A 14,017-nucleotide genomic window follows, 5' to 3' on the forward strand; every position below is an offset into this window, starting at 1 on the left:
TTTGCCGCAGCGTCCTTGGGCCTTTTCTACTCCTGGGCCGAATATTCCATCATTGGAGGTGAGTCCTGCACGCCTAGATTAGGGTGACCCTATGAAAAGGAGGACAGGGCTCCTGTCTCTTTAACAGTTGCATAGAAAAGGGAATTTCAGCAGGTGTCATTTGAATATATGGGGAACCTGGTGAAATTCCCTCTTCATCACCACAGTTAAAGTGCAGGAGCTATACTAGAGTAACCAGATTTAAAAGAGGGCAGGGCTCCTTCAGCTTTAACTGTGGTGATGAAGAGGAAATTTCACCAGGTTCTCCATATATACAAATGACCCCTGCTGAAATTCCCTTTTCAATACAACTGTTAAAGATACAGGAGCCCTGTCCTCCTTTTCATAGGGTCACCCTTCTTAAATATGATTTTAAACTATTGCCCTTCTGTGAGTACAATTGTTGCCTGCTGTAATCAATGCCGGGGCTTCAGAGTCAAAAGCCAAACTTTGCTGATATCATCTGGCTGAAATATTCACCATCCCATACTGGTTTTGAAGATTGTTATTTATTAATCATTACATTTATATCCTGCCTTTTTTCCAGTGGAGGCTGGTGGCTCCGTTGTCAGTGAGATGGTGAATCGGCTCCGGGTTTCAGTCAGATCTCAAATGGAGCTAAAGGAGGATCGCACCTTTAGAATTCTGCTTGGTTCTGACTGAAACACAGAGCAGATTCACTGCCCCTCTGACACCGGAGCCACCAGCCTCCACTGCTTTTTTCCTCTTGCAAGGAAGCCAAAGCGGCTTACATCACACGGGGGAGGAAGGGGGGGAGAGAATCGTGTTTCCTGTTTGTCTCTCATTACTTTCTCTTTCAAAAAAGGCAGTAAACAACACGTGGCCCATTCAGTGAGCCGCTTTGATCCCACTGCTTCTCCTGCATACAGCAGGGGGACGCAGCAACTTCTGACTTTAAAAATAAGTTGGACTTGCTGGGGTGTCGTACGAAGAAGGCTAGAAGGGCCAGGAACCACGTGTGAAGCAGGTGTCGTGAGAGGGACCCACATAAATCCACAAGTGCCTAGTAACAAACTTGCAATAAAACGCTTGTCTAATGGAGCTCATAGTCCTCCTCTCCATTTTATCCTAACAACAACCCTGTGAGGTAGGCTAGGCTGAGAGTCAGTGACTGGCCTAAAGTGAGCTTCCAGGCTGAGTGGGAACTAGAGACTTCCAGTGCAACTCTCTATACGCTACACCACGCTGGATGCAAACCGGTTACCAGGTGGCAAACTGGAGAATAATTATCCTGCTTCAGAGGAGACCTTAAATCTCCTATCTTGTTTCTTTCCAGTGCCTGTAGGTCCGTCCCCTCTCTTTGCTAAAACAATTGGGATATTTCTCATGCTCCCAGCAGGTAGAGGGTAAGAAGATATAACAGCAAGAAACTGGAAGAAACAGGGCTGGAGGCCTGGCAAGGGCAATCTCACCCACTATAATGAGGCCCAAATTAAATGTGTACTTAAGCAAATTGTATTTTTAGTGGCACAGGGGCCCCAATCCACATCAGGGACCTGGTTTTAGGGGAAGCTGGACTTTAAACGTTTGCCCCCAATAGCAAGAGCCCGTGCCTATTTGTACTGGAACAAGGGTGGGGAGCTTGTGTCCTTCCAGATGTTTTGGCCTACAACTCCCATCATCCCTCTGTATTGGCTATGCTGGCTGGGGCTGATGGAGGTGTAGACCAAAACATCCGGAGTGCCACAAGTTGCCTGGCCCTGTGCCGGAAGGAAAGCTTCCATGGTTGCAGGTAGGAGTTTTCCTTCCTTCCATTGCAGATAGCAGATGAAAGGACCCCCAATATAGATTGCCATCCCCAGTTTCCATTGAGCCCACAGTGGAGAGTTTCAAATTTCCAAATGTATTTTATGCCTTAGCTACTTCCATATTGAAGGTTCCTTTTGAAAAACTGAACTGTAGCCCTGGACCTTTAATTCAGGGCTTCTTCATGCTTAGTTGAAGGATGGAATTACAATATCACCGGAGGCAGTGGTTGAAACACCAAAACCCAACAAAAGCGCCCGTGAAATGCGTGTGAATACAGTATATACAATTTTCTTATAAATAAGCTGTTTACGCAATATACCTGCTAATTGTGGGTTTATATGTGGTTTGGTGAGTGTGGACTTTTGTTGTGTACACAGCAATGGAATGGAAACATTTGGAATGGAAACATTTCAGCATGTGCAGATTCCATGGCTTCATCATCAGTCAACTTCCTGCCCATCCACCCTCCGTTTCGTTTATGATCTAGCCTGACGTAGAGTTGCTTTGGCACTCATGTCATAATTTGTGGGTTTCCTGTTAACAGCTGGTTGGGCACCAGGCCAACAGAAAGCTGAACTAGATTGACCCTAGTCCTGATCCAGCATGGCTCTGCTTACGTTCTTAAGAGTTCTAGAGAACTCAAAGTCTTGCACACTATTTTGTGAAATTTAATAGGGATATTGGCCTGCCAGGAATTTTGGAATAATCTGTACTTTTATCTTTCTTTCAGCAACGTTTTTCCACTTAATGAACGCCTTCACCATGTCACTGCCGTTCCTGCTCTCTGGGTCTGTGTGTTTTCTTGTGCTTGCAAAGGGCGAGGTGGTGCCAGATTTTAAAAATTGCCTTGAGTTCTTCTTGGATAAGACGCCCCCTGACGCCTCTCTCGCACCACCCAACGCAGCCAGGATCTGCCAGTTCTACAAGAACGCCTACCGCTTCGCCACCATGTACGACAGAGAGAAGCGCATTCCGATGTACTCGGCTTATAAGTGCAAATCTGGAAACGGTCAGAGGTATCAAGGCTGGATGATAGAACCTCAGGTAAGAGGACTAACCTGCCTAGTCCAAGAGCATCTGGCCAAGTTGACTTCTGTTTTTCTGCCGTATGCTGTGGTTGACCAGGAGTCCATGTAGCCCTGGGTGGCAGTGGTCCTCCAAGGGATTGGAAAACAGATTTTCCAGCCTTTCCCCCCCGAAGCTGCTTTTTAATGGACGGTCTGGGACCCTGTGTCTACAATGCAGGTGTTCTCCCTCTGCCTTTCTTCTTCAGTTCAGCCTCAAACTTGTCCTCCATTTTGCTTTTTATTTTCAGTATATCTATATGTGCTTGAGGATGTTGTTTATTCGTTCAGTCGTTTCCGACTCTTCGTGACTTCATGGACCAGCCCACGCCAGAGCTTTCTGTCGGCTGTCGCCACCCCCAGCTCCCCCAAGGTCAAGTCTGTCATCTCCAGAATATCATCCATCCATCTTGCCCTTGGTCGGCCCCTCTTCCTTTTGCCTTCCACTTTCCCCAGCATCAGCCTCTTCTCCAGGGTATCCTGTCTTCTCATTATGTGGCCAAAGTACTTCAGTTTTGCCTTTAATACCATTCCCTCAAGTGAGCAGTCTGGCTTTATTTCCTGGAGTCTGGACTGGTTTGATCTTCTTGCAGTCCAAGGCACTCTCAGAATTTTCCTCCAACACCACAGTTCAAAAGCATCTATCTTCCTTCGCTCAGCTTCTCAGTCTCTTTGTGAGGTTACATCTCTCAAAAGCAGGACAGGAAAGTATTTGATGAATGAATGATGCAAGTTGAATTCTGTAACATTCTGAAATGGCATAAAACAATCAGCTAAAACCAAGGCCTCTAGGCAATATCAAAAAAAACAATTTCCTTACCCCAAAATCAGATGAAAATCAGTTCCTATAATGGGCCAGGGGAAGCTGGTGGCTCTGATATCAGTGGGGCAGTGAATCCACTCCAGGTTTCAACAGAACCAGTCAGAACTTTAAAGGAGCTCTCCAAGGTGTGGAAGCACTTTAGATAGCTGCTTTAGGGTTCTGACTGAAACCTGGAGCGGATTCACTGGCCCACTGACATCAGAGCCACCAGCCTCCACTACAATGGGCTTGACAGAAGTATCTTTGATTCCCCCCCCCACCCCCGCACACTTTTAGATAGCCATTATAGTGGAGAGCAGCTGAATGTGGACATTTTTAAAAAAAACCACATTTACAGAGCAGGGGAATCATTTTTCCAGCAGCTCATTTTTATTTTGAGCGGTGCAGTGTTAACTACTCCTGCAAAGGGTGAGCAGTGTTCAAAGCAGGCTGGTTTAAAACAATCAACTCCCATGGAAAGGTGACATTCCATGCCTGAAATACTAGGAGGAACTTTCTTTTTTTTATGCTTCTTTAAATAAGTATGTGTAGCAAAACCCCAAAGTTGTTTTAGTCAAAAGTAGACTCACAAGTTTAACAGGCATCCCATGTTGTATTTGGGGGTGAAGAGGGTGTGAGTCAGGGATTAACAGTACAATCTCATGCATGCCTACTCAGAAGCAAGGCCCATTGAATTCAATGGGACTTACCTCCCAGGTATTTCATGACTGGATGAAGTAAAGATGTGTTTGGTGAAAGGTGGGACAATTTCATAAAACCATTTCTCCTTGAAATTCTTGGTGAGTTTCAGAAATCCCGGTTTACGCTCAAGGCCTCCCCACCTCCTGGGGTTCCTATAACTATCAGCCACTTTTATTTTAAAAGAACCGGTGGTGAGTTTGGATGAGAATTTTATAGCCCTGGGAGGAAAGCCAGAAAGCATGTTTACCCATGATGGCAGGGCCGCGGAACTGACATACCTAACCACATTTTTCTCCCCTTCCCACCCCTTCTGGACCAAAAATTATTTTTAATTGCATTTTGGGATTGGTTTTAAGTGTTGCTAGCTGCCTCCAGTGGATGTGTAAACACCAGAAGGGTGGGGTATGAATTCCTGTATCAATAAATAAACCTACAGAGATGAGATCTTGTCTTAGCTACCCATGCTCTAGACACGTCCAGTACTACACTCTTCATGGGGCTGCCTTTGAAGAGGATCTGGAAACTCCAGTTGGTATAGATTCATAGAATGGTAGAGTTGGAAGGGGCCTATAAGGCCATCAAGTTCAACCTCCTTCTCAATGCAGCCTCTCAGATATTAGTGGGTGCTAGGTTCTGTATTAGCCACCCTATTTATCCATTTGGTGCTGGGTCAAATTCAAAGTGCTGATTTTGGTCTATGAAGCCCTCAGTGGTTTTTGTTGTTTATTCGTTCAGTCGCTTCCGACTCTTCATGACTTCATGGACCAGCCCATGCCAGAGCTTTCTGTCGGCCGTTGCCACCCCTAGCTCCCCCAAGGTCAGGTCTGTCACCTCCAGAATATCATCCCTCCATCTTGCCCTTGGTCGGCCCCTCTTCCTTTTGCCTTCCACTTTCCCTAGCATCAGCCTCTTCTCCAGGGTATCCTGTCTTCTCATTATGTGGCCAAAGTACTTCAGTTTGCCTTTAATACCATTCCCTCAAGTGAGCAGTCTGGCTTTATTTCCTGGAGTCTGGACTGGTTTGATCTTCTTGCAGTCCAAGGCGCTCTCAGAATTTTCCTCCAACACCACAGTTCAAAAGCATCTATCTTCCTTCGCTCAGCTTTCCTTATGCGGCCCTTTGTTGTCAGTGTGGTAACTCTGCGCTTAACTATTTTATCAAGATTTGTCATTGCTCTCCTCCCAAGAAGTAAATGTCTTCTGAATTCCTGGCTGCAGTCAGCGTCTGCTGTAATCTTTGCACCCAGAAATACAAAGTCTGTCACTGCCTCCACGTTTTCTCCCTCTATTTGCCAGTTATCAATCAAGCTGGTTGCCATAATCTTGTTTTTAACTGCAACCCAGCTTTTGCACTTTGGAACAAGGTTAATTGAAGGACATCCTATACCCATTCAAACTTGCATAGACAATACATTCTGATTGACTGATTGCATTTATATCCCGCCTTTTTTCCTCCAAGGAACCCAAGGTGGGATACATAAACCCCTTCTCTGTTTTATCCTCACAACAACAACCCTGTGAGGTAGGTTGGGCTGAGAGTCTGTGACTGGCCCAAAGTCACCCAGTGGGTTTCCATGGCCAAGTGGGGACTAGAACCTGGATCTCCCAACTCCCAGTCCCACACTCTTAGCCCTGCAACACACTGGCTCTGCCTTGTCAGCCCATCAATCAGATCCATTTGTTTGAGGAGCACAAGAGACCGGGCTTTTTCCGTTGCGCCCCATCCAAGGCTACGGAATTCCCTCCTCATGGCATCAATTGTGGGCCACTTTTGTGTGAAGTGGCCTTCTCTCTCTCTCTCTAGTTTTAAAAAACAGTGTGCCATTGAAATGATTTGTATCTTTCTCTGTTTTTTAGCCATTAGCCGTTGGTTAATTTTAACGGACCTGTTTCAAAATCCTGTGCTGCTGTCTGGTTTTATTGCTTTTATGGTTTCTTCCTTTTTTTTTTTTAATGTGTGCTGCCTTGTAAGAGCGGTGTCTAAAACGGCAGCATGTAAATATTTCTATAAATAAATATAATATAATAAGGTGTAAAAATAATAATAATCTGTATACGTGTTATCTATAATGGAATTTCTCTGTATAATATAGTTTCCATCAGTCTAACGCAGCCTTCCTCAACCTGGGGCGCTCCAGATGTGTTGGACTGCATCTCCCAGAATGCCCCAGCCTGGCTGGGGCATTCTGGGAGTTGTAGCCCAACACATCTGGAGCGCCCCAGGTTGAGGAAGGCAGGCTCTTAACGGCTAGGCTAGGAATCTATCATGGCCTGGCAAATCCCCAAAGGGCCATAGAACAGCCAGGAAATTCGACACTACAGCAACCAGGATTCTGGAACATTGGCCATGCTGGTTGGAGCTGAAAGGAGATGAAGTCCAGAACACCAGGTTGGAGACGGGATGTTTAGCTTCCCAGTTTCCACATTTGGTGCCTGAAAACCAATGCTTCTTCTATTGCTCTTAGAAGTTTGTTTCACTCTCACACCTGAGGAAAACTCACATGATTCTTATCTGCTTTTCAGCTGGTAGATCCCAATTTAGAAAAAAGTATGGAGGACGAGCGTGATACTAACATTCCTTCGGCAGGGATAAAACAGAACCAGGCCACTTTCAGTGATTACGCAGGGACTTTAAACACTGAAAAGGGGCATTTGAACCCGGTCAGCCATCAGCCCGACGAAGACAGCAGGGCGGCGACGTCCACCTTGACCAACATCGTGCCGCAGTACAGCAAACTCAACCAAGGCGAGTGGGCGAACTACGAAAGCCGGGTCAAGAAAGAAGCCGAGGCTTGCCGTGATCTGTATGTCATCGTGGGAGCGGTGCCTGGCAGCGAGTACGTATCGGATCGCAGGGTCAATAAGCCCAGCCACATCTGGTCCGCAACTTGTTGTCTGCTGGACAGGAACCGCAGAGATTCCTGGGGTGCCATTGCTAAGAACAGTGAGAATAAAGTGAGGGAAACCAGCCTGGGAGACCTCCAGAAAGAGCTCGCTGAACTGTATGGGAAGGGGAAGGTGGATCTTTTCAACAGCGGTTGCAAATAGATACCCGGCACACAGAAGCTTATCCCTACGATACACTAAAGACATTTGCTGCGCAGTAGCACAGAAATTCCCTCTCCTTTTTTTTTTTTTAACATTTACACTTCAAGTTTATTGCTTACAGGGGACTGCATAACATAAAAGTGAAAATACATCTACATGATTCAGGTTGAGGCAAATTTGAACAAAGTTTCAGACACTTATATACAGATAGGGTAAAGCATAGTCAAATGCTCAAGCCATATAGCCTGAGAAGACAATGTATTAAAAGACACTTAAGTCATTGAAATCTACTTCATCTGTTACCTCGATGAGGAAAAATTCATAAATCAAAAGTCAAATTTACACTTTGTCCTGACTGAATCTGTACCAGATGCGTTTGTTTGATTCTGTCTTCATATGAAGTTGCAGAGACTGTGTAAGTGCCCAGAGAAACTTCAATGCTGATATCTTTTGGTTTAGAGATCTTAACCGGAACTAGTGCAGATGATTCTGCATCGGGACATCCAGGTTCTTCTACTATTGGACCAGCTTTACTTTCCTCATTTTCAAATGCTTTTAGCAAGTCTTCAGAGGCTTCCCTGCCGTGATATCTAAAAATATGTGCAACTTCCCTCTCCTGTGTCTTCTGTTCACAAGTTTTGCAGTTGCTCCAAAAAAATGGGAGGAGTTCAAGAAAGTATTTCTTACTGCCTACAACTTCAGCATTATAGTAATGTTGCTATCTATAAGCTCTGTCTCTCTTACAAAAACAATCCTATGGTTGTTTACCCAGAATTAAGCCCCACAGTGTCCCGTGGGACTTATTCCTAGGGAAGCGCGCATAGGATTGCAGACTTAATTTTGCAAACGATATTCTCGAAAGTGTTTGCACATAACGCTGAACCGTGTTTCAGTGCAACGTGCATGAGCTGGAAAGGTCGCTGGCTCCTTCCCTCTCCTGCACGGGCAGGAGTAGGGATAACGTTTACTCTCCGTTTCTCTGAATCTTGGCTTGCCGTTGTGTGCGAATTGGGGTTTATTTCAAAGACTGGGGCTGTAGCTAGACCTAAGGTTTATCCCAGGATCGTCCAGGGGTCAAACCTGTTCATCTAAGTACCACACAGGGCATCCAGCGCTCAGGCAGGGACGAACCCTGGATGATCCTGGGATAAACCTTAGGTCTAGTTACGGCCTGGGTTTGCATGATCACGGAAGGGGAAATAGGCCAACAGGGCTTATTTGCCCCTGCTGCACACCAGCATGGTTTACATATTTACCCTCACTGACACAGCTTGCCGTGTCATGTGAACTTTCACTTTCTACTCTTCTTCCAAGAACTGGAAGGATGGGGTGGCCCAGTGTTGCAGTGTATCCTTCCCTGGCCAGGAAGCAGGAAAGATTTGCAGCTGGAACCCCGTTTTGACCACTTCCTCTTTAGAGAGACCGTTTCTCCGCTGTGGCAACCCCGGCTGTGGAACGAGCTCCCCAGAGAGGTCCGGCTGGCGCCTACACTATATTCCTTCTGTCGCCAGCTGAAGACCATTTTATTTTCTCAGTATTTTAACACCTATTAACTTAAATTTATTTATTTATTTTCTTTATTTATTACATTTTTACATTGCCCAATAGCCGAAGCTCTCTGGGCGGTTCACAAAAATTAAAACCATAATAAAACAACCAACAGGTTAAAAGCACAAATACAAATACAGTGTAAAAAGCACAACCAGGATAAAACCACGCAGCAAAATTGATATAAGATTAAAATACAGAGTTAAAACAGTAAAATTTAAATTTAAGTTAAAATTAAGTGTTAAAAATACTGAGTGAATAAAAAGGTTTAAACATTGCTGTTTTAATTCCATATTTTAACCTATATCAGTTTTTGCTGTGTGGTTTTATCCTGGTTGTGCTTTTTATATTGTATTTTGTATTTGTGTTTTTAGATTGTTGGTTGTTTTTATGCTCTTCCTGGTTTTAATTTTTGTGAACCGCCCAGAGAGCTTCGGCTATTGGGGGGTAGAAAAGTGTAATAAATAAATTAAATAAATAAATAAATAAAAGGACGGGGCTCCTGTATCTTTAACAGTTATATTGGAAAGGGAATTTCAGCAGGTGTCCTTTGTATGCATGCAGCACCTGGTGAAATGCCCTCTTTGTCACAACAGTTAAAGCTGGAGGAGCCCTGCTCTGAGTGACCAGAAACGAAAGAGGGCAGGGCTCCTTCTGCTTTAATCATTGTGATGAAGAGGGAATTTCACCAGGTGCTGCATGCATACAAAGGGCACCTGCTGAAATTCCCTTTTCAATGCAACTATATGGTCACCCTATTCATGTTTCCTCTTGATTTTTGCCTCCTTCCGCTGGGCCTCTCTTCCAGAGGAAATAGTCAACTGTGAAGTTCCATAGTTTCTAAGGGCACAACCCTATGCATGTTTAGATGGACATCCCAGCATTCCCCAGTCAGCCATGTTGGCTAGGGAGTGCTGAGCGCTGCAGGGTTTTTCTTCTGTCTAAACATGCATAGGATTGTACCCTAAGTATCCCTAGTTTGGTTGTGCAGTTCTGTTTCGAGAGGCATCAAGAGGTAAATACACAACAAACTAGAAATTGGTATGGATGCATTGTGAGCTCTGGATACTCCCTCACTACTACTACTACTACTACTACTACTACTTCGTCTTCGTCCTGTGATTCAAGGCCAGCTTCATGTAAGCTCTCTTCTTCACTCAACCCCTTCGTTGCTTTCTTTCGAAACCTTTCTTTTCCAACTCCACAACTGTTAGGCAGGGACCCCAATTTGCCTAATCGCCTCCTCATTCACTGCCCACTCTGACAAATCCATCCTACTTCAAGCTTTTGAAGGATCTAATGGATTTGAATACTCTTGCATATGAATTACCATTGCTCTATCCAGTTATGTTCTCCGAAGTAATGAGTGTACATTTTAAATTCTTGCTTGTGCCTAATAAACTCCCCGTTGTTTGAAGAAGCTTATCGGTGTGGATTATTTGGGTTGTTGCCCCTCTTTACAATGTTAAAAAGATCCTTTGATGAATGTTTCGTGTGTATTTGGAAGATTGGGTTCAGCCTTGCCAGAGATGCGCTACGGCTACCGTTAAGAAGATCCTTTAATGAATGTGCGTCTTGAGACCACTTACAAGTTTGTGGACATATCTAGAGGAGCACATTTCAGAATCCGGGATATAGAGACAAGGGGAGGGGAGAAGAAGAAAGAAAGTGTGTGTGTGTCATGCGTGGATGGATGGATGAAAGTGTGTGGCTGTTTCTACACCTGACTTTTTTCCAGGGATCATCCCGGTGCATATAAATGACACACAGGGGATGCCGGGAGCAGGCAGGGACGATCCCTCCATTTTCCTGGGATAATCCTCGAATTATCCCTACAGTGCTAAGCTGTCAGCATTGTTGCTGCTGCTACCGGGCAGCAAGATCCTTTGCATACCAGGAAGTGGGTTTAAGGGGGGAAATGTAAAAAAATAAATAAAAAATCAACGGATGACCCAATCCGACTCAAATTTGGTATGCTTAAAGCTCTCCTTAATATCTATTACTGTGCCAATTTTGATGTCTTTATCTTTAAAGCTTACGCAAATGTTAGCATTTGTTTAATTTTTCTTCAAATCCTGCTCCTGCGCCCCAGTGGCCACTCGGATGATATGTCCGAAAACTAGTATCAAAATATGGCAAGTCTTTTGCTTTTATAGCACCATTAAGGCAGGACGCACGGGAGTACTTCACAATCAAAGCAGATTATAAACTGGAAAACTTCGGAGTCCTTTGCATGCAATTCGCAGTGATTGCACAGTATAACGCTGGTGTGATAAAGCTCAATAGGAAGGGCCTAAGTGTATCTGTGTGTGTGAGAGAGGGGGGAATATGGTTTATGTTTGTATGTAATTGGTATGTGTTGTGTATGCTTTGGCTGACATCCTTCATCTTCTCCTTGATTGGGTGATCAGTAGTAGATGCCGCCTATCATGTTTCTCTTATTCCTTGCCCCATTTATTTTAATCCAGATGTTCTCGATGGGGTTACAAGGCTCATCCTCCTGGATTTCTGTGCAGGGATAAGTCTTTTTAACATACAGTGCGACTCTGCCTCCCTTTCTATTCCTTCTGTTCTTTTTGAACAAGTCATACCTTTCAATTGCTGTATTCCAGCTATGGGAGTCCTGGCACCAAGTTTCAGTTACACCTATCAGGTCACATTTGCCTTCATATATTAAGAGGTCAAGTTTGTTCCGTTTTCCATACTCTGGGCATTAGTATAGAGACACCAAAGACCATGTGCTTTATAGTCTGGCTTCTTTCCTACATTATTGTGAAGACTATTTTGGGGCTTTGTTAGACCTGTTCTCTCTGTTATGGTGCAAAAGCCTCCATCCATTGTTGCCTCCAAGTTTACATCTCCCCCCCGCCCCCCACTGAATCTTTCACAACGCAGGCACCACATTCGTAGCCATTCACCCACAGTATTTCACTTTCTATTCACCTGCCAAGAACTGGAAGGATGCATGAGAAATTACCTAGAGGAACTCATGATGATGGGTCTCATTTCTTTAGTCTTGCGGTGGGTGGGCCTTTGGGAGAACTGTCAGCTTCCAACCAATTGGCAGAAGCTTGGTGCAAAAGGGTAAGGCATGAATTTATACATTTATTTAGGTGTTTGTTTGATTTTTTTAATGTCTACACCGTACTTATTTGACTGGCAAATTCTATAGACAGGGCAATCAGGGCCGGTGCTACCATAGAGGCCACTCAGGCAGCCGCCTAGAGCGCCAAGGTAAGGGGGGCGCCGAATACCGCACCCGGAAGCCGCTCTCCCACAGTGGCTCTGAGAGGGCGGCTTCCAGGCACGCCATTCCGAAGCTGCCCGCCCGCCCCAGCGTCCTGGCTTCACGTTGGCTGGGCACTGACCCAGCTGAAGCGAAGCCATGCCCGCCCGCCCACTCCAGCGTCCTGGCTTTGCTTCGGCTGGGTGGGCGCCCAGACAAAGCAAAGCCAGAATGCTGGGGTGGGGGTGCGGGCGGCTTTGGAACGGCGCTCCCGGAAGTCGCTCTCCCAGAGCGGCTTCCAGCTGGGAGCACCATTCCGAAGCTACCCCCCACCCCAGCGTCCTGGCTTCGTTTCGGCTGGGTGGGCGAGATGGTGCCCTGCACCTAGGTAGGCTGGGGGGTGAAAGCAGCTCACCTGCCTAGGGCGCAAAATAGTCTGGCACCGGCCCTGAGGGCAATCCGATTTCTAAGTTGGAGCACTCCGACCTCAGCAGGGCAGAATATCCTTCGCCTTTTCACCTATTTCTCACTCATTTCTTACAGCAACTTTGTTGTTTATTCGTTCAGTCGTTTCCGACTCTTCATGACTTCATGGACCAGCCCACGCCATGGCGGGTATGGCAGAGGGCTAGAAGAGTTTTCGATTCTGTATAGCCAAAGACTCCCTTGATTCATCCATTTTTTACCTCTCCCAATGTCAAAGCACTTGACATCAAGGACGTAAGAGCTACAGATCTTTCCATGGGGGAGATCTGACCTATGCTACAGCCCCTTAGATGCTGTCGCAGGGACCACAGAATTGCAGGTTCAGTCTCACTTCGTAGTATATTTATTTCTATTTTAAAGGTTTATATACTGCTCTTTGGTGGAGCCTCTGTTGGGAACCTTCAAGGACTATTCACAAAAACAAGGGAAAATATATAAATAAAATATAGTCAAGAACATATTAAAAGAGAGGGGGAAATAGGATAAATACCCTAGGAGTATAAATATGTCTTTGCCTGGTGCTGAAAGATAGCAATGTTAATACCAAGTGAGTCTCCACAAATGGGCTATTACCACTGAGAAGACTCCCCCCACCCTCTCCCTTTCTGGTTTCCACCTGCCTTACCTTAGATGATGAGGACATCTGGAGGAGAACCTCTAAAGAAGATCTCAATACATGGGCAGGTTGGTATAGCAAGATGGGATGATGCTAAACCGCATACAACTGCTAAAAGCTGCTAATAGCTTAGCTACAGTTATCCATGCTCTGATAACCTCTCGTTTGGATTACTGCAATGCGTTATACGTGGGGCTGCCTTTGAAAACGGTCCGGAAACTTCAACTGGTGCAAAACAGGGCAGCAAGGTTATTAACAGGGACTGGCCGCCGAGATCACATTACGCCAGTCCTTTTACAACTTCATTGGCTGCCAGTCCAGGTCCGGGCCCAATTCAAAGTGCTGGTATTAACATTTAAAGCCCTAAACGGTTTGGGGCCAGGTTATCTGAAGGAACGCCTCCTCCCATATGTACCTACCCGGACCTTAAGATCATCTACAGGGGGCCTTCTCCGTGAGCCCCTGCCAAAGGAAGTGAGGCAGGTGGCTACTAGGAGGAGGGCTTTCTCCGCTGTGGCACCCCGGTTGTGGAACGAGCTCCCCAGAGAGGTCCGCCTGGCGCCTACACTGTACTGCTTTCGTCGCCAGCTGAAGACCTTTTTATTCACTCAGTATTTTAACACTTAATTTTAACTTAAATTTAAATTTTACTGTTTTAACTCTGTATTTTAATCTTATATCAACTTTGCTGTGTGGTTTTATCCTGGTTGCGCTTT

At 45.4% G+C, this 14,017-nt stretch overlaps 1 protein-coding gene across 1 annotated transcript; it reads left to right on the forward strand.

The window, feature by feature from the left end:
- Positions 1-1,782: 1,782 nt before the first annotated feature.
- On the forward strand, positions 1,783-7,425 carry LOC134403966 (endonuclease domain-containing 1 protein-like). Its single transcript, XM_063134510.1, has 3 exons — positions 1,783-1,792; positions 2,714-2,853; positions 6,901-7,425. Exons 1-3 carry the CDS (start codon positions 1,783-1,785, stop codon positions 7,423-7,425), a joined length of 675 nt encoding a protein of 224 aa, XP_062990580.1.
- The last annotated feature ends 6,592 nt before the right edge of the window (positions 7,426-14,017 follow it).

This window comes from Elgaria multicarinata, chromosome 9 (assembly GCF_023053635.1).
Source record: "Elgaria multicarinata webbii isolate HBS135686 ecotype San Diego chromosome 9, rElgMul1.1.pri, whole genome shotgun sequence".
Classification (NCBI taxonomy): Eukaryota; Metazoa; Chordata; class Lepidosauria; order Squamata; family Anguidae; genus Elgaria; species Elgaria multicarinata.